The 20,906-nt window shown below is 45.2% G+C and overlaps 1 protein-coding gene across 3 annotated transcripts in view; it reads left to right on the top strand.

The window, feature by feature from the left end:
• NNT (nicotinamide nucleotide transhydrogenase) overlaps positions 1-20,906 on the top strand; it is a 265,149-nt gene that overhangs the window by 111,057 nt on the left and 133,186 nt on the right. For all 3 annotated transcript variants that reach the window (XM_033931703.1, XM_033931712.1, XM_033931721.1), the window contains 3 exons: positions 9,362-9,472; positions 10,712-10,857; positions 17,385-17,580. In XM_033931703.1, coding sequence (XP_033787594.1) covers positions 9,362-9,472; positions 10,712-10,857; positions 17,385-17,580 — 453 coding nt within the window. The remainder of the gene's footprint in view (positions 1-9,361; positions 9,473-10,711; positions 10,858-17,384; positions 17,581-20,906) is intronic.

Raw genomic sequence — 20,906 nt, 5'->3', positions numbered from 1 at the left:
AGTAGAGTCAGGATTGGTACCGGAGGACTGGAGAAGGGCAGATGTGGTCCCTCTCTATAAAAAAAAGTAAGGAAGAAGTAGGGAATTACAGGCCAGTAAGTCTGACTTTTGTGGTAAGCAAATTAATGAAAACTCTTTTGAAACAGAGAATGGTGAAGTTTCTGGATTACAGGACCAGAGGCAACATGGATTCGCTAGAAGTAGGTCTTGTCAGACAAATTTGATCAATTTCTTTGACTGGGTGACCAGAGAATTAGAAAGAGGGAATGCGCTAGATGTGGTGTATTTAGATTTTAACAAAGCCTTTGATAGTGTTCCACACAGACATTCTGGGTCAAGAACTGGTTGAGTGAAAGGCGACAGAGGATAGTGATCAATGGAGATCTCTCTGAAGAAAGGGATACTACCAGTGGTGTGCCTCAAGGTTCTGTTCTTTTTAACATTTTTATAAACGATATTGCTGAAGGGCTGTTGGGTAAGATTTTCCTCTTTGTGGATGTTACCAAAATCTGCAATAGAGTAGACACCCCAGATAGTATGAATAATATGAAGAAAGACCTAGTGAAGCTTGAAGAATAGTCTGAAATTTGGCAGCTAAAATTTAATGCTAAGAAATTCAAGGTCATGCATTTGGGCTTCAAAAACCTGAGGGAACAGTACAGTTTAGGGAGTGAAGAACTTATGGTCATGACAGAAGAGCGGGATTTGGATATGATTGTATGTGATGATCTTAAGATGGCCAAATAGGTTGAAAAGATGATGGCGATAGCTAGAAGGATGTTACAGTCATAGGGAGAGGTATGGCCAGTAGGAAAAAGGAGGTATTGATGCCTCTGTATAAGACTCTGGTGAGACCTCATTTAGAATATTGTTTACAATTCTGGAGGCCGCACCTTCAAAAAGATATAAAAAGGATGGAGTTGGTCCAGAAGAAGGCTACTAAAATGGTGTGTGGTCTTCGTCATAAGGCGTATGGGGACAGACTTAAAGATCTCAATCTGTATACTTTGGAGGAAAGGCGGGAGAGGGGAGATATGATAGAGAGTTTAAATACCTACGTAATGTAAATGCACATGAATTAAGTCTTACATTTGAAAGGAAACTCTGCAATGAAAGGGCATAGGATGAAGTTGAGGGGATAGGCTTCGGAGTAATCTAAGAAAATACATGGAAGTGTCTCCCGGAAGAGGTGGTGGAGACAAAGACTGTGTCTGAATTCAAGAGGGTCCTGGGCTAGGCACTTGGAATCTGTCAGAGAGAGAAAGAGATAATGGTTACTGCAGATGGGCAGTCTAGATGGGCTATTTGCCCTTTATCTGCCATCATATTTTTATGTTTCTATAGATGTGGTTTCCTGGGCAAGCGTGCACCTGTGTACCCTCCAGAATATTCTTCTGTCCCACTGGTGCCTTCAAAGGGATGCTTTACAGATGCATGTACCTTGGACAGTGGAGAAGTAGCTCAGTCTGAAATTAGTCTCTGACCTGAGGAGTTGCAGAGTGGATGTTCGCAGAGTGCTTTTTCATTATCTGGAAGTGATGAATGAGTTTCGAATGTTGGATCAACTCTTTGTGCTGGCAGCTGGGGCCATAAGGGTTGACCAGCTTCCAAATCTACCATTTCAAGGTGGGAGCTGGAAGCAACTTCCCGTACCTTAAGATGCTTTCCATTAAGGGAGTAGCATGCTTCTGGGTGGAAGCTACAGTAGTATCTCTTGTAGAGATTTGTAGAGTGGCCACATGGTCTTCTCTCCATATATTCACAAAATTTTAGAGTAGACGTGGCGGCCAAATTGGATGCGGCCTTCAGATCCTCTGTCCTTTCAGCAAGCTCATCTGTCCCACTCTAGATTCCACAGACTGCTTTGATATGTCCCTAGAGTTCAGGAATGAGGTGCCTATTGTACTAGAAGGGAAGATTAGGTACTTATCTCAGTATCTTCTTTCTAGTAAATAGGCACCTCATTGTTGAAGTCTGCCCTATCAGATGCTCATTAGCCTGCTTTATCAAATAAGGACAATGATAGAGGAACATGCTTCTGCTTCATTACATTCAGGTGGTATCCTTCAGAACCCTAAAACTATTAGTGCCTGTGGCACTCGGGTAGTGCAAGTGGCACTTGGACTAACCATCTGCTTTGATTCAAACTGAGGAATCTCAGGACAGCCCAGAGAGATGGAAAGCGGTACAAAGAAAATGCTAATGAGGCTCTCTACACAATTCTTGTGAGAAGGGATTGACTACCCAAGAATTCAGGAATGAGGTGCCCATTTACAAGACATAAGATTACTGAGGTAGGAGCAAAAGAATAGCCTTACTGGCTTAGATTAATGGTCCATCTAACCCAGTATCCCATCTTCACGGAGGCCAAACCAAGTGACAAGTCCCTGGCAAAAATCCATATAGTAGCATGCCACTGATCCAGGGCAAGCAGTGGCTTCCCCCGTATCTGTCTCAACAGCAGACTCGGTGGCGTAGTAAATAATAATAATAACCAGTTTAAATACCGCACGGCCGTAAAGTTCTATGTGGTTTACAATAGTTAAAAAAACAATAAAATAAGTTGGATAGAACTAAAAAAGTTAAAAGCCAATAATTAGAGACACTAAAATGATCAAAATAGTGTACACTTCCTCCTCCATATTTGCGGGAGTTAGGGGCAGAGCTGGCCTGTGAATATGACAGAAATGCAAATAATATTCGGGCTGGTTCTGCCCCTAACCCCCGCTTCCCCTGGCTATTTTAAGCCCTGAAAGCCGCCCCTTAAGCCTTACCTGGTGGTCTAGCGGGTTTTCAGGCAAGAACGATCTTCCCACGCTCCTGCCTCGTGCAAATCGCTCATAGGATCTCGAGCCATTTCCTGTGAGTGATCTGCACGGGGCAGGAGCATGGGAAGATCGCTCCTGCCCCGAAAACCCGCTAGACCACCAGGTAAGGCTTAAGGGGGGGCTTACAGGGCTTAAAATAGCCCGAAAAATGAAAATGATTTTTTTTTTGTTGTTTAAAACTGTGAATAAGCGAATTCGTAGATAAGGAATTCGGGAATACGGAGGGGGAAGTGTATAATAAAATTTTTACGAATTAGCTGCCTAAATACTGCGAAAACAGATATGTTTTTAGATGTCTCCTAAATTCCCCATAAGTGTCAATAAGCAAAAGCAATTGTTCTAAACCCTTACCCCATAATGCTGCTTTATATGAAAAAATATTTTGATGATGTTTTTTTAAGTTTACATCCTCTAACAGGCGGAAAAACAAAATTCAGATGTGAGTTTTTCTTATGTCTGTTGGTTGCAAAAGAGAAAAGCTCAATCATATATTTGGGAGCTAAACCAAACAAAGCCTTAAAACAGAAGCAACTAAACTTAAACTTCACCCGTGCCTCCATTGACAGCCAATGCAGTACGCGATAGGAGGGTGTTATGTGATCATATTTCTTCAATCTAAAAATCAGCCTGACCCCGCCGCATTTTGTACTATTCACAATCGTTGCATATTCTTCTGGGAAATTGCCAAATAGGCAATATTGCAGTAATCAAGCTGGCTTAGTATAAGAGACTGTACTAAAACTCTAAATGATGAAACATCAAAATATGCCCTAACAGACCAAAGCTTCCAAAGAGTAAAGAAACCCTTTCTGACCAAAGAGTCCACCTGGTTCTTTATAGTCAAGCCCTGGTTCAGTATTATTCCCAAAACCTTAATGGTAGATTGAATAGTATAGCTGAATTTATTTATACGCAATGATGTTTTAGTATCAAACGGGTGCGATGAAGCTACAAAAAACTTCATTTTTTCTGAGTTAAGCTTCCGTCTAAATTCAGTCATCCATGCTCCATTAAACCTAATACTTCTGATGCTTTTGGAATAACTTCAGAAAGAGAAATAACAAATGGAATAATGATCGTAAAATCATCTGCATAACTAAGCAGCTTTCAGCTGGGACAATTGCGCACCTAATGATTACATATAAACATTAAAGAGCAGTGGGGGATAATGGTGAACCTTGCGGAACGCGAGATGAATTATTCCAAATACCTCAAAGATCATTATTGAAACAAACTTGAAAGGTGCAAGACATGAGAAAGCCCCAAAACCATTCTAATACTTCTCCTCTAATACCAATAGCATCCAAACATTGCAGCAATTTCCCATGGACCACTAAATCAAATGCAGAACTTGTATCAAATTGCATGATCAAGGCATTAAGACCTTTACTAAACAAAGAACTTAAATTGTCCAAAATAGCCGCAATTACTTTCTTGGTACTAAATAAAGGTCTAAAACCAGATTGAGATTCATACAAGAGAGAAAATTGATCAAGATATTCCATTAGTTGAAGATGGACCAATCCTTCCATAATTTTTACAAAAAATGGAATGGATGCTACAGGTCTATAATTAGTGACTAACGCTAATGGTTTTTTGGGATTGGAGTTATTATATTATTACCATTACTAGTCTTTAAGCCCGTTACATTAACGGGTGCTAGAATAAATGTCTGTCCCTTTGTCTCCTTAGCCGCTGTCTGTCTTTCTTTCTCCCCCTCTCTCTGCTTGGCCGCTGTCTTTTTTCTTTGTCTCTCTCTCTTTTGCCACTGTCTGTCTCTCTGGCCCCCTGTGTGTCAGTAATTCTTTCTGTCTGTCTCTCCCTGACCCCCTGTCTGTCTTTCTTTCTCGTTCCTTGGCCGCTGTCTGTCTGTCTCTCTGGCCCCCTGTCTGTTTGTCATTCTTTCTGTCTGTGTCTCTCCCTGGCCCCTTGTCTGTCTTTCTTTCTATCTCTCTGTCTCTCTCCCTGGCCCACCCTGCCTATCTCTCTCTGCCCCCCCCCCAGAAAACCAAGATTGCTGCCTGACCCCAGCACACCCCTCCCCCAAAGCAGCCCCTTTTCCTCTCCCCCTCCACTTCCCTGTGCAGCAGTAGCAGTTGGACGCCTCGCAGCACCTCGGACACCCTCCTGCCGTTGCTCTCACCACCGCACATGTAACACAGTGCTCCACGTAGCTCTCGGCCAGGGGTGCAGTCACGCTAGCCTACTGTCGTAGGAGCGTGTTTTGGTGCGGGCCAGGCTCTGGGAGAGCTCACGCAGACCTGCATCACGAAAAACAGCACTACTGGCCAAAGTTTATTTTTAAAGTGTAAAACCGCTGCGGCGGCTCCTCGCACTATCGCTGTCTGCGTCGGAAGCCTTCTCCAACGCAGGTGTGGCTAAAGAGAGGAGCCGCCGCAGCGGCTTTAAACTTTAAAATAAACTTGGGCCGGTATTGCTGTTTTTCCTTGATGGAGATGTGCACGAGCAAGGAGGCGAGTCCTTTTCAAGGGGGCGAGACAGACTTCTGAGGAGCTTTTGGGCATTGCCAGTCTCCCTCCCTCCTGTCCTCTTCCACAGCCCATAGGAGGTCGATTAACCATTTTTCACTCTCGATGGGAGGTAATCACCACCGACCAGTAGGTGCTCTCGATCATAGCCCATGGCTACTACCTCAATTTTCAGACTCCCCCGCCGTTAGGCCTGCCAAAAGAGTCTGCTTCCAACAAGTCTCAGTCCCTCCTTTTCGCTCAAGAGGTTCAAACCCTTCTTCTTCTCAATGCCATCAAAGAAGTTCCTCAAGATCAGCGAGGTCAGGGTTTTTACTCCCGGTACTTTCTAGTTCCCAAAAAGACCGGAGACCTCAGACACATCTTAGATCTCAGAAATCTCAACAAATGTTTGGTCAAGGAGAAGTTCAAAATGCTCTCTCTTGCCACCCTCTACCCTCTTCTCGCTCAGGGCGACTGGCTACGCTCCCTCGATCTCAAAGAGGCTTACACACATATTCCTATCCATCTGATGTCCAGGCAATATCTGTGCTTTCTCATCAATCAACATCATTATCAGTACAAAGTGCTACCCTTCGGCCTGGCCTCCTCTCCCAGGGTATTCACCAAATGTCTGATTGTGGTAGCGGCCTATCTCCGCTTTCACAACTTTCAAGTCTTCCCTTATCTGGACGACTGGTTGATCAAAGCTCATTCCCCTCAGGCGGTTCTGCTTGCCACCAATCAGACCATTCACTTCCTTCGACTATTAGGGTTCGAAATCAATCTACCCAAGTCTCACCTCATTCTGACCCAGCGACTTCAATTTATTGGAGCCGTTCTGGACACTGTTCTGATGAGGGCGTTTCTTCCATCCAACCGCCTTCACGCCATCCTCCATCTCTGTCAGCAGGTGTTTCAACAGATTACCAATTCTGCGAATCACATGATGGTGCTATTGGGGCACATGGCTTCAACAGTACATGTCACACTCTTCGCACGTCTCCACCTGCGTACTCCTCAATGGACCTTAGCGAACCAATGGTCCCAAGCGACGGATCCTTGTTCACAACACATATCTGTGACCTCGTCTCTTCGACAGTCGCTTCTTTGGTGGTTGACATCTTCAAATCTATCCAGAGGTCTGCTGTTCCATCTACCTCCTCATCAACTAGTCATCACCACAGATTCCTCCCCCTACGCCTGGGGAGCTCACTTGAACGAATTCCAAACTCAGGGATTTTGGACTGCCCAGGAAAAGAAACACCACATCAATTTCCTGGAACTCCGAGCGATGTTCTATGCCCTCAAGGCGTTTCAACATCTTCTCTTTCCTCAAGTACTACTCATTTACACAGACAATCAAGTTGCAATGTACTACATCAACAAACAGGGAGGAACGGGCTCTCGCCTGTTGTGTCAGGAAGCCCAACGGATTTGGTCTTGGGCGACAGCTCGTCACTTATTCCTGAAGGCTGTCTACATTCAAGGGGAACAGAATTCCTTAGCGGACAATCTCAGCAGAATTCTCCAACCTCACGAATGGACTCTCGATCCCTCGACTCTTCAGTCCATTTTCGCTCAATGTGGCACTCCTCAAGTGGACCTTTTTGCAGCTCCCCACAACCATCAGCTGCCCCTGTTTTGCTCCAGACTCTACTTTCCTCACCGTCTGGCGCCCGATGCATTTCTCCTGGATTGGACCAGTCTCTTCCTATATGCTTTTCCCCCTCTACCGCTCATGCTGCGAACACTGTTCAAGCTCAAGAGGGAACAAGCCACCATGATTCTCATTGCTCCACGGTGGCCCAGGCAACATTGGTTCTCCCTTCTACTTCAACTCAGTTCCAGGGAACCCATACCTCTTCCACTGTTTCCTTCTCTGCTTTCTCAGCATCAGCAGACCCTACTGCATCCCAACCTATAGTCTCTGCACCTGACAGCTTGGTATCTCTCGGGCTGACTTCGGCTCACTCACTCCTTTCTCAGCCTGTCCGCTCTATCATTGATGCTTCCAGGAAACCGGCCACGCTCCAATGTTATCAACAGAAGTGGTCTTGGTTTTCTTCCTGGTGCCACTTACATCACCATGATCCCATGTCTCTAGCAGTGGGACTGGTGTTGGACTATCTTCTTTCCTTGTCTGACTCTGGTCTTAAATCTACTTCTATCAGAGTTCACCTTAGTGCCATTGCTGCCTTTCATGAGCCAATTCATGGAAAACCCCTCTCGGCTCATCCTTTGGTTTCTCGGTTCATGAGGGGCCTTTTCAATGTGAAACCACCTCTCAAGCCTCCTCCTCTGGTCTGGGATCTCAATGTGGTTCTTTCCGCTTTAATGAAGCCTCCTTTTGAACCTTTGGCCACAGCGCATTTCAAATTTCTTACCTGGAAAGTGGTCTTCCTTATAGCTCTCACTTCTGCCAGGAGGGTCAGTGAACTGCATGCACTAGTGGCCGATCCACCTTTCACTGTTTTTCACCATGATAAGGTGGTTCTCCGTACACACCCCAAATTTCTTCCTAAGGTTGTGTCTGACTTTCATCTTAACCAGTCCATAGTCCTGCCGGTATTTTTTCCAAAGCCTCATTCTCATCCAGGTGAACAGGCTTTGCATACCTTGGACTGTAAACGTGCTCTGGCTTACTATCTTGAACGTACTAAGCCCCACAGATCATCTCCTCAACTATTTTTGTCCTTTGATCCTAACAAGTTGGGTCATCCTGTATCTAAACGCACTCTCTCCAATTGGCTTGCTGCTTGCGTTTCTTTCTGTTACGCTCAGTCGTGCCTGACACTGGAAGGTTCTGTTATGGGCCACAAAGTTAGAGCTATGGCAACGTCTGTAGCTTTCCTCCGATCTACTTCCATTGAGGAAATCTGCAAGGCTGCTACTTGGTCCTCAGTTCACACTTTTACATCACATTATTGTCTGGATGCATTCTCCAGACGGGATGGACACTTCGGCCAATCTGTTTTACAAAATTTATTTTCCTAATGGCCAACCTTCCCTCCATCCCTCTTTTTATTAGCTTAGAGGTCACCCATCAGTCAAGAATATGCTACCTGCTTGTCCTGGGATAAAGCAAGTTACTTACCGTAACAGGTGTTATCCAGGGACAGCAGGCAGATATTCTTGCGTCCCTCCCACCTCCCCGGGTTGGCTTCTTAGCTGGCTTATCCTAACTGGGGACCGTGCGCCTCTGTCGGGCAGGAAGGCACTCGCGCGTGCGCGGTGCGGCCTACTAGAACTTTCAAAGTTCTTAGAGTGCAATCACTCTAAAATTGTCCGTACCGGGGCTCCGTCGGTGCCGTCACCCATCAGTCAAGAATATCTGCCTGCTGTCCCTGGATAACACCTGTTACGGTAAGTAACTGTGCTTAATGAATGGTGGGCAGAGAGAGAAAAATAAAACAGAGACATTAGATGACAGGGAGAGACAGCAGGATATGCCGCTGGGTGAACAAGTGAGCGAATTGGCAGTAAGGAGGAGAAGGTGGTCTGAGAATCTTGGTAATGGGCTGCTTTGCAAAGTAGTCTTAGTGGGCATATGTTAGGGGAGGGTAGAATTTTGTGTGGCACACTGGTTGAAGAGCATTTTGTTTTTAATTATAGGTCTGCTGGAGATGTACCGATATATACCAAGAGCAACTAGACCTTCCCCCCCGACCTTATGTACTCTCTCTTCCCCCTTGCTTTTCTTTTAAAAATTGTAGTTCTTCCTCACTATCCTCCTGTATTCCATGGCACATTATTAATATTTTAATTTATTACTAATAATTTTATTGTAAGCCACTTACGGCCTCTTTTACAAAGCTGCGCAGCAACAGCCTCGAAGCCCTTTAAATCTCTATGGGGCCATTAGCACAGCGTAGCTGCTAGCGCGGCTTTGTAAAAGAGGTCGTTAGTTACTATGTGATTTATGGAATATCAAGAAACAATAAACTACCTAATCAAGTGATTTTCTTGGTGCTTAATTCCATAGCTAATAGCATTAAGTTCATTATGTCTGTCTGTAATCTTAATGGCAGCTGGCTTATTCTACTGCTATTCCTTTTTAAATAGGTCTGACTGCGGTTGGTGGACTGGCACTGATGGGAGGGAACTACTTTCCAACTAATACACCTGAAATTCTAGCTGTGCTTGCTGCTTTTGTATCCTCTGTTAACATAGCAGGTATGAAATATGCCTTTACTTGAGCACTGTTATATGGCCCATTTATTCTGATCTGATTTTGTGTGAACTTGCAGCACCTTCTTATTTTCCTATGAAATACTTAAATTTCATCTTGAGTGCTTTGTGATGTTGAGTTTGTATTTTCTATTGAATAGAATGGTATGGCAGCTGTGTTAGTCTACTTTTGAAGGTAGTATTTAGAAATAAAACAAAACAAAGGAAATAAGGTGATAACTTTTTAAATGAACTAACTTAATAAATTTTTTGATTAGCTTTTGAAGGTAACCCTTCAGAACAGAAATAGGCAAATGTTGACAAATATAGTATATATAAGTACAGTCAAACCTTAGTTTACGAGTGCCGCAGTTTGCGAGTGTTTTGCAAGACGAGCAAAACATTAGCAAAATCCATGCCTCGGAAACAGAGCTTGCCTCGATTTGTGAGCCCCCCCTGCAATCTGACATCCCCTCACTCGCATCACCCCCCCCCACCCCTTCCGCCGCGATCCGGCATCCCCACTCACCCACCCAAACACAATCGCTTACCCTACTCTGGCACCAGCACCAACGCAGAGGACATGCTGGTGCCCAAAAATTCTCCCTGTTGCTTGTGCTGGGCTTTGAGCATCTGCGCATGCTCAAGGCCTTCTAGTTCTCGTTCTTTCTGAGATTCTCAGAGATCTCCGAGGATACATAGTAACAGTAGGGACGGCACACATGCATTTGCGGTATGGACAGTACACTTTCATACATGTCTGTGCTGGGATGTCGTGCCCATATGTGAGAACAGGCAGCTGCCTGCTGTCCTCCGAGAACACCTGCTATAGATGTGTAACTATCCTATAATCCTCGTTAAGAGACATAATCTTGGCAGCTTGGATGTCCCACATGTGAGAATATTATGCCTTCTTGTCCTCAAAGAAAGTAAAAGTACTTACATGTAGCAGGTGTTCTCAGAGGACAGCAGGCATATATTCTCAGAACCTGCTTATCTCCTCTAGTTGGCTGCTTAGCTTTTTTACTGCAAGTTGACGTTGGGTGGGAAGGCACTATCACACATGCAGTATGGATACTGCCTAAAGATTTAAAATGATCAGTGCAATTGGTGGTGTCTGTTCTGAATTCCATGGATGATGCCTGCTATCTTTGGAGAACACCTGCTACAGGTAAGTATCTTTACTTTTTGTGTCACATTTCTGTAGGATGTTGATTAGTTTAACTTTTTTTTTTTTTTTGTTAGGTGGTTTTCTGGTTACCCAGAGAATGCTGGACATGTTCAAGCGTCCAACTGATCCCCCAGAGTATAATTATATGTATTTGCTCCCTGCTGGTGTCTTTGTTGGTGGTTATGAAGCTGCTCTCCACAGTGGATATAATATTGAACAGGTAAAAGGACAGTGCCTCTTTTAGACTATTGTGCAGTTTTCTCAGCCGTATGCCTCTTCTGTATTTTTGGAGTTCAGGTGAAATCATGTTTTTAATAGGAGGAGATAGCTTGTATGATGATGGTCTTGCCTGCTCTTTCTACTATTTAAAGCCGTGAGGTGTACTATGTGGAAGGGAATATACTTAAGTAAGCTAATATTGATGATTAGGCTATTGTTTTAAAATTGATGTCTATGCTCATACTAGCTTGAAAGCTGAGACTAAGGGTTGTCTGGGAGGGGGAAATGGAAGATACTTTTAAAATACTGTTATTAAACATTATCTTGTGAGTCACAGGAGATCTTTTACTAATGATTAGCAAATGTTATCTGCAGCAGGGCCCATAGGAATAAAATGATTCCCATAAGACAAATTTCTTGGGTCCCATTTATGCCTAGCTACCAAAATTTACAGCAACCCATACAAGTACAGAAACTTGTGTGGTGGATGTCCTAAACATCTTAGAACCACAAGAACAAATTAAATAATACATGGACAATTTAAGTAGAATTTGTCTGAGGACAAGCAGGGTAACAGCCCTTATAATGGATTGGACTTGTATCTTGCTTTCCACAGAACACCTGCTACAGGTAAGTAACTTAATTTATCCCAGGACAAGCAGGCAGCATATCCTCAACATGTGGGTGACGTCACCGATGGAGCCCCCTAGCGGACGTTTTCGCAAGCAGATTTGCTTGAAGACCTTCAAGCTTGCGATTGGCCCGCGCATGCGCGCGAGCCCCTCCCGCCTGACCTAGGGCATGCGTCTCCCCAGCGTGGCCTCAGTTCTATGTTTTCCACGGAGCCAGAAGCACTGCGCCCTTGCTTCGCACGATCTCGTTGTCCCTCTTGCACCGCAGCTTATTTGGTTAATTTCAGTTAAGTCACTGTGCCCGTGTCTTTATTTTTCTTTTTTTCCATTCGTATATTTTTGACCGGGTTCACCGGTCTTGTTCTGGCCGCCTGGCCTCGCGGGGCCGTGGTTGTCTTTTTTCTTATGTCCCGGCCTCGTTCCGGGTTTAAAAACTGTACTAAGTGCAACCGGGTTATCTCCATCACCGACCCTCATCGTTGGTGTGTGGAGTGCCTGGGTGCAGAGCACCGCGCTGAGTTGTGTCCACGTTGTGCGACTTTGCAACCGTGGGTTCTTCGTCGCAGGGTGGGAAAGATTCTTCAACTCTTTGGCCCCATGGATCCTGCGGGACAGGCCTCGAACTCGGCCTCGGCCTCAAAGTCCCCCTCGGCCACAAAGGCTCCGGCCTCGGCTCCTCCTGCTACTCCGGTCTCAGGTAAGTCTCCTCTTTCCTCCTCAGGTGTGCCGGCAAAGAAGCCTGCCTAAGAGTCTCATGTCAGTGCCACCTCGTCGGCGTCTTCGAGACATCATTCTAAGCATGCCTCCTCACGTAGGGAATACTCTTCCTCGAGGTCGCCCCCGAAGGAGCGTACTGCTGCACCTACGATCCAGCATAGGTCTCGGTGCCTATGTTCGAGGACATGCTTAAGGCTATACTTACTACACAGCTTTCCTTTGTGGTGAGCCAACTGGTCCCGACCTCGACGCCTCTGACCTCGGTCTGACCAGCCTGAGCGTCCTTCTCTCGTGTCTCAGGGCCTTGCCCGCAAGATTTGGCGGGATCCCTCAAGCGATTCTTCATCCCCCGAGTCACTTATGACTTTTCTAGGGCCCAGGACAGGGGCCCGCTTTTCGCCAGCTACTCTGTCGAGGCTTGCCCCTCCTAAAAAGCTCCAGTCTTCTCCGCCCCTTTGGGGCAGGTCTCCGACCGCAAAGCCTTCCAGGCACGCCCTTGTCCTCGAGTTGGACTCTAGTTTGCGTTTCCCGTCAAGGCAGATGCCAGCCTCTAGGGGGTCTTCTTCAAAACCAGTGGAGGAATTTTTCTTTGCCCTGTCTTCTCCGAGGCTCCGCCAGCTGATTCCTCGGACTCCGGGGTCCTCCCTGGTCCACCTTGCACAGGGTCGTTCCTCGACGCCCCCCAGACACTTTAGTCAAGCCTCTTCGATCTCCCATTTGCGGGACTCCGAGGCCCTGGCTTACTATTAGAGGGAAATTTCTCCCTCTTTCTTGGCTGCCCCCAGATCTCGCTCGGGGTCTCCTCAGGAGAATGAGTCTTCTCGAAACTCCTCCTTTACTCGTTTCATCTCTGATATGGGTAGGACCTTGAAACTGGACCTCCAGTCTGAGTCCCATTATACCCAGGAATATCTGGAGGAGATGGGTGTTTTAGCAAAGCCTTTGACAGTGTTCCACACACAGACGTCTAATAAATAAACTGAGTGCCCTTGGGATGGATCCCAAAGTGATGGGCTGGGCCAGGAACTGGTTGAGTGGAAGGCACCAGAGGGTCAATGGAGATCGCTCTGAGAAAATGTATGTTACCAGTGGTGTGCCTAAAGGTTCTGTTCTTGGGCCTGTTCTTTTTTAATTTTTTATAAATGATATTGTTGAAGGACTGTCGGGTAAGATTTTCCAAAATCTGCAATAGAGCAGACACCCCAGATAGTGTGAATAACATGAAGAAAGACCTGGCGAAGCTTGAAGAATGGTCTGACATTTGACAGCAAAAATTTAATGCTAAGAAATCCAAGGTCATGCATTTTGGCTTCAAAAACCAGAGGGAACAGTACAGTTTAGGAGATGAAGAACTTATGTGCACGACAGAAGAGCGGGTCTTGGGTGTGATTGTATGTGATGATCTTAAGGTTGCTAAAGAGGTTGAAAAGGTGATGGCAAAAGCTAAAAGGATGCTAGGGTCCATAGAGAAAGGTATGGCAAGTAGGAAAAAGGAGGTTTTGCTGCCTCTTTATAAGACTGGTGAGACCTCATTTAGAATATTGTGTACAATTCTGGAAGCCGCACCTTCAAAAAGAAATAAAATGGATTCAGTTGGTCCAGAGGAAGGCTACTAACATGGTGTGTAGTCTTCGTTATAAGGTGTATGGGGACAGACTATACTTTGAAGGAAAGGCGGGAGAGGGGAGATATGATAGATACCTATATAGTGTAAATGTGCATGAGTTGAGAGTCTCTTTCATTTGAAAGGAAGCTCTGAAATGAGAGGGCATAGGATGAAGTTAAGAGGGGATAGGTTCAGAAGTAATCTAAGAAACTACAGTAAAACCTTGGTGTGCGAGTGTTTTGCAAGACAAGCAAAACTTTTTATAAAATTTGATTGAGCGTTGCCTTGCAATATCAGTATGTATACGCGCGTCATGTCATCATAGCTGAGCGCAATACAATATGCACAACATACGCATTTCCCATCGCTGAGCACAGCTGAATATAGCCAAGGATCGTAACTGAGTTCAATTAAGCATAATACAAGCATGCACATTCCACCCACAATACAAGCACACCCAGCATACATGCAGTTTACCCGCACAATTTACCCACAGTACAAGTGAGCACAATATACACACGCCACATCAAAACTGAGCGAAATACAAGTGTGTACAGTGTAAGCGCGTCACATAACTGAGTCTGTTCTGTACAGTACTGTAACTGTACTGCAACAAAGGCCCCTATGAAGAAGCATGAAAAGGAAGGCAGTAAGAAGGAGATGATTACGATGGAATTTAAGAAGGAAATCATCCAGAAGCATGAACGAGGTATGCGAGTGGTCGACATTGCAAGATGTTATAACAAATCTACCTTGACGATTTGCACAATATTTAAAAATAAAAAATAGGAAGGCTAGATGCAGCAAAAGGAGTCACAAGAGTATCAAAGCAACAGCCACGAGTTCTGGAAGATGAAGAAAAGTTGCTTTTTGTATGGATAAACGAGAAGCAGCTCGCAGGTGATACTGTTTCCTGAACATTGTGAGAAGGCATAGGCCTTGTACATCGACTTCATAAGTAAACTGCTAGGTACATCAACTGAAAATGAAGAAGGCTTCAAGGCGAGCAGGGGATGGTTTGATAACTGTAAGAGGAAAAGTAGCATCCATAGTGTTGTGAGGCACGGAGAGGCTGTGAGTTCGGATGCTCAGGCATCTGAGATGTTTGTTGCTGAGTTCCAGGAGCTCATAGTTTCCGAGTGTTACCTTCCACAGCAAATTTTTAACTGCGATGAGACGGTACTGTTTTGGAAAAAAATGCCTAAGAGACCTACATTACAGCAGAAGAGAATGCAAATCCCAGTCACAAGCCCATGAAAGATCTCACCCCTGCTTTTGTATCATTCCAATAATCCATGAGCCTTCAAGAAATGCAAGGTGCAGAAAAGCCAGTTAAATGTTATGTGGAGGTCCAACAGCAAGGTTTGGGTTACTCATATCTTGTCGTTGAGTGGATCAACGAGGTCTTTGGTCTTGCAGTGAAGAAATATATGCAGCACAAAAATTAGCTTCTATTGTTCAGAATGGGATAGTTCATCTGAAGGCAGTTGGCTCAGTCTTCGCTTTTGTGTTCTATTGAATTGGGCATGTAATACCTTTTGAACAGATGGCTGCTGACTCAAAGACCACATCAAACATTCCCTTTTTAAATCCATCAAATTAATAATTATAAAATCCTCTTAATTCCAAATAAAATTATAAAACAATATCATTTTTATCTTAAGTCAGGCAATAATTCAAAATCATAACCCCAGCAACATTAAATTAACTATAAAATCATGCTACAGTATGTTCTGTCAGGGTTTCCACAGCTGGCATCATGTTTGTTGCAAGTTTCTGGGTCTTGCTGCTTTTTGTCAGGTAGAAACTGATGTTTCAGCCATCATACTGTGGCTTTCTTCAGGGTATGCTGTGAGGTCTGCAGTTTGTCTTTATATATAGTGGTGACCTATATCAGGTCAATGGACCTACGATATATATGTAGTGGGCCCACTATGTATAAAGACAAACTGCAGACTTAACAGCATACCCTGAAGAAAGCCACAGCATGATGACTGAAACATCAGTTTCTACCTGATAAGATGTAGTGAGATCTGGAAAACTGCAACAAGCACTTTTTATTTCTTCAATTTTCCCTCTTATATAGCGAGGAGCAAACTGGGATTAAATCAGTAGTCGTTTCAATGTCCCTGGGTGATCAGAAGAGTCTGATAACTTTCCTTTCTCAGGCTGTTCTAGTAAGAAATTCACAACCAGGCTCATGTATTGTCTTCTTAAAAAGAAAGCACCTCGACCCAGAGACGAACCCAACTCTATGTAGACAGAAACAGGGAAAGGATGTGCTATGGGTTCATTCTCCTTCTCATAGTGCTTTTCTATAGCTCTTGGAAGGCATCAAGGCAGCTCTGCATCTGAGCATGGGTAGCATAGCTGGGGTAAACGCAGCTTGAGTTTCTCTTTTTTCTGCCTCTTTTAAACTCTGTTTCTATGCTGACAGTGCTAGCATTTACCAGGAAGTTAAAACCATATGCTATTTGAACCTTAGCAAACAAACAAACAAACAAAAACCTAGGAGAAACAACCCCACGTAGAATCAAACAAATGGAGAAAACAAGTGGGGAGCGGGATTGAACACATCAACCTTGGAACCAACAGATTTTATTCATATTAACTCAAGTCAAAATAAATACATATATAAATACATGAATATAGAGTCCTTTGTCTTTGGTGACCCAACACGGCCTCCAATCGGAAGCCTGCCTCAGGGGTGTGGGAGTCTGTCCACTAGATGGTGCTATTGTGCTAGAAATACAAACTCCAAACTTGTATGTGCACTTTTACGGAGTAGAACTTAGGGCTCTGGAGGAACAAAATGTAAAGTGAACTTTTCAAGCCCTGGGTGTGAAAGGTCTCGATAAAGTTTGTATTTCCAGCACAATAGTGCTATCTAGTGGACTGACCCTCTTATCCCTGAGGCAGGCTTCTGATTAGAGGCCAAAATATGTACAGTGTCGGGTCACCAAAGGCAAAGGAATCTGTATTCATGTATTTATTTTGACTTTTGAGGTTCCAAGGTTGGTGTTCAATCCCGTTCCCCACTTATTTTTTCTCTCTATTTGAACCTTAGAGTATTCAGTATGTACAGGGCATGGTGGTACAAACATCAACTTTTTGAACTGAACTGAACTGGACAGGACCACATGATTCAAACAGCTGATAAAATTGTGCTTTTCCTGTTCATACTGAATGCCCCATATTTCAAAGAACAGATGTTTTCAATGCATTGACTGCAGAAGGGAAGAAGTGGCAATAGGATTGTGCGGCAAAATGGGAGGCAGCTTGGACTTATTCATGCTTTGAGGAGGATTAAATATATTTGGAATGAAGGTGTCTGGGAGTGAATAAGAGTAATCCCTTGTAGACTAGTTTGAAAGTAGAGGGCATTAATAAAGTGTTTGATAATTGCAGCAGACCCTGCATATTTGTTTTTGAAATTCTGGAGAATGTTTCTCCCCCAATTATCTCCTTTACAATGTTTGCTAATTAGGAAAAAAATCTGTTTGAGTCAGAAAAACGAGAAGTGAATGGAATCTTTGTATTTTCTCCCATTTGATAGTGTGCCTTTGTTTCTAGATGGTGTACCTAGGTTCAGGACTTTGCTGTGTTGGAGCCCTGGCTGGTCTCTCCACGCAAGGAACTGCTCGTCTAGGCAATACCTTGGGTATGATTGGTGTTGCTGGTGGTGTGGCAGCTACTCTTGGTGCTCTTAAGCCATCTCCTGAGTTATTGGCCCAGATGTCTGGTGCAATGGTTTTAGGTGGCACTCTAGGTAAGTACTGTGCCACTTGGCTGTATAGTGTGCTTAGTTCTTGGATTGTGTATAAGTAGTTATCCTCCCCTTTTATCAATCTGTGCTGCCAAGTAGTGCGAGCTAAATGCCGAGCCACCCATATGAATGGAATGGGTGGCTCGGCATTTAGCTCACGGTACTCAGCAGCACAGCTTGATAAAAGGAGGTTTACTAGGTACTATATTTCTAGTTCTATGTGTCTGAATGCTAGGGTTATGCATCTGAACCTGCAGGTTGCTTTCAGAATACTGTCAATCATCTTTGAATGCCATCTCCTTCTCAGCTGCTCCTGCCCTCTCAGTTTTTTTTTCCTGCAGGCAAGTTGCTCAGAAGTGTTTTTGCTCTGCTCTGCAGTTTTTATTATTTTCAGATATTTTTTCTTAGTGTTCAGTTGGAGGCTAGGTTATCAGAAGTTCGCATTTATTGGGACCCTACCTGGGAGAAGGCGCAGACTCACACTGTGGAAGTCTGCTGGTAGTAAAATCAGCCCTCGAGGACACCTAGCTAGCCAGCCTGCTTTTCTGTTTTTTGGGAGCTCACAGGCCATTTCTTGCATAGCTGCTCACATCCCTGATTTATCAGGAACTTGAGTACAGGCTGTTTGATTCTGTCCCAGCTTTGCTGGGCTTAATAGTGGGCCGACTGCATGATCCTCTTCCCCTTAGCAGCATGAAATTTTCTGGGGGTTGAGGAGACAAGCGAGAGAGAAGAGTGTCTTGGAGAATTCTCATTTGTGCTCTCGCCCAAGGGACCACCTTTATGGATCCTGTTATTGACCCCAGGACCTGTAGATGATGTCACGCTGTAGGAGTCAAACTCTGAAGGAGGTCTGAAATCTGCTTCTGGAGCTCCAGGTACTCCAGGCACAGGGTTGGTTCCAGCTGACTTTTCTTGAAATTGACTGTCTATCATTGGCCCTGGAGGAGTTGGACCACTCTCAAAACTTCCCATTTGCCTTCCTACCCTGGATGGGGCTTTAATTAACCAATTGTCCAAATATGGGTGCTGTTGCTAGGCCGAAGGGAGCGCAGAGAACTGGAGATGCTTCTCCAGCACATGAAACCGCAACTACCATGAAACTGGAATGTGGAGATAAACTTACATCAGATTGAGGGAGGCAAGAAATTCCCTCTGCACCACTGCCACCATGACAGATCAAACAATCTCCATTCGGAAATATGGCACTTTCAGTGCTGCACTGACCAACTTGAGATCCAGAATTGACCTCCAGTTGTCTGAGCCTTTCTTTGGCATCATAACATAAGAATAGCCTTACTGGGTCAGACCAATGGTTCTTCAAGCCCAGTAGCCTGTTATTACGGTGGCCAATCCAGGTCACTAGTACCTGGCCAAAACCCAAGGAGTAGCAGTGGCTTTCCCCATGTCGTTCTCAATAACAGACTATGGACATTTCCTCCAGGAACTTGTCCAAACCTTTCTTAAAACCAGCTATGCTACCCACTCTTACCACAACCTCTGACAATGCGTTCCAGAGTGTAACTATTCTCCGAGTGAAAAAAAATTTCCTCCTATTAGTTTTAAAAGTATTCCCTGTAACTTTGAGTGTCCCCTAGTCTTTGTAATTTTTGACGGAATGAAAAATTGATCCACTTGTACCCGTTCTATTCCACTCAGGATTTTGTAGACTTCAATCATATCTCCCCTCAGCTGTCTCTTTTCCATGCTGAAGAACCCTAACCATTTTAGTCTTTCCTCATATGAGAGGAGTTCCATTCCCTTTATCATCTTGGTCGCTCTTTGAACCTTTTTTAGCACCACTCTATCTTTCTTGAGATAAGAAAACCAGAATTGAATGCAATACTCCAGATGAGGTTGCACCATAGAGCAATACAGAGGCATTATAACATTCTTAGTCTTGTTAACCATCCTTTTTTTTAATAATTCCAAGTATCCTGTTTGCTCTTTTGGCCGCCGCCACACATTGGGTGGAAGGTTTCATCGTATTGTTTACATTGACACCCAGATCCTTTTCTTGAGTGCTAATCCCCAGGTGGACCCTAGCATCTGGTAACTGTGATTATCCCAGGACGAGCAGGCAGCATTTTCTCTACATGTGGGTGATGTCCTGACGGAGCCCCCTAGCGGATGTTTTCGCAAGCAGACTTGCTTGAAGACCTTCAAGCTTGCGATTGGCCCACGCATGTGCACGTGCCCCTCACGCCCAGTCTAGGGCATGCGTCTCCTCAGCGTCTCCTCAGTTCTCTGTTTTCCGTGGAGCCAGAAGCACTGCTCCCTTGCTTCGCGCGATATCGTTGTCCATCTTGCACCGCAGCTTGTTTGGTTAGTTTCTTTTGAGTTGCTGTGCTCGCGTCTGTGTTTTTCTTTCTTTTTGTTTGTTTTTCAGTTCGTATCTTTTTGACCGGGTTCCCGGTCTTACTCTGCCCGCCTGGCCTTGCGGGGCTGCAGCCGTCTTTTTTCATATGTCCCGGCCTCGTTCCGGGTTTAAAAACTGTACTAAGTGCAACCGGGTTATCTCCAGCACCGACCCTCATAGTTGGTGTGTGGAGTGCCTGGGTGCAGAGCACCACGCTGAGTCGTGCCCCCGTTGTGCGACTTTGCAACCGCGGGCTCTTTGTAGGAGGGTGGCCAAGATTCTCCAACTCTTTGGCCCCATGGATCCTGCGGGACAGGCCTCGGCACCCTCGTTGAGTGCTTTGGCCTCGAAGTCCCCGGCCTCGGGTAAGTCCCCTCTTTCCTCCTCAGGTGTACCGGCAAAGAAGACTACCTCCGAGTCTCATGTCAGTGCTGCCTTGTCGGCATCTTCGAGACATCACTCTAAGCGTGCCTCCTCATGTAGGGAATACTCTTCCTCGAGGTCGCCCCCGAAGGAACGTACTGCTGCACCTACGATCCAACATAGGTCTCGGTGCCTATGTTCGAGGACATGCTTAAGGCTATACTTACCACGCAGCTTTCCTCGGTGGTGAGCCAACTAGTCCCGACTTCGACGCCTCTGACCTTGGTCTCGACCCAGTCTTGGTCTGACCAGCCTGAGCGTCCCCTCGTTTCTCGAGGGCCGTGCCTGCAAGACTCGCCGGGTTCCCTCAAGCGATTCTTCATCCCCCGAGTCACCTGTAACTTTTCGGGGATCCAGACCAGGGGGCCGTTTTCCCCCCGCTACTATGTTGAGGTTTGCCCCTCCTAAAAAGCCCCGGTCTTCTCAGGTCTCCGACTGCAAAACCTTCTAGACATACGCTTGTCCTCGAGTTGGAGTCTGGGTTGTGTTCCCCATTGAGGCAACTACCAGCCTCCAGGGGTCTTCTTCGAAACCGGTGGAGGAATTT

The sequence above is a fragment of the Geotrypetes seraphini genome, chromosome 1 (assembly GCF_902459505.1).
Source record: "Geotrypetes seraphini chromosome 1, aGeoSer1.1, whole genome shotgun sequence".
NCBI lineage: Eukaryota > Metazoa > Chordata > Amphibia > Gymnophiona > Dermophiidae > Geotrypetes > Geotrypetes seraphini.
Note: the sequence above shows the minus strand (reverse complement) of the source record. Positions and strands in the feature narration are given on the sequence as shown.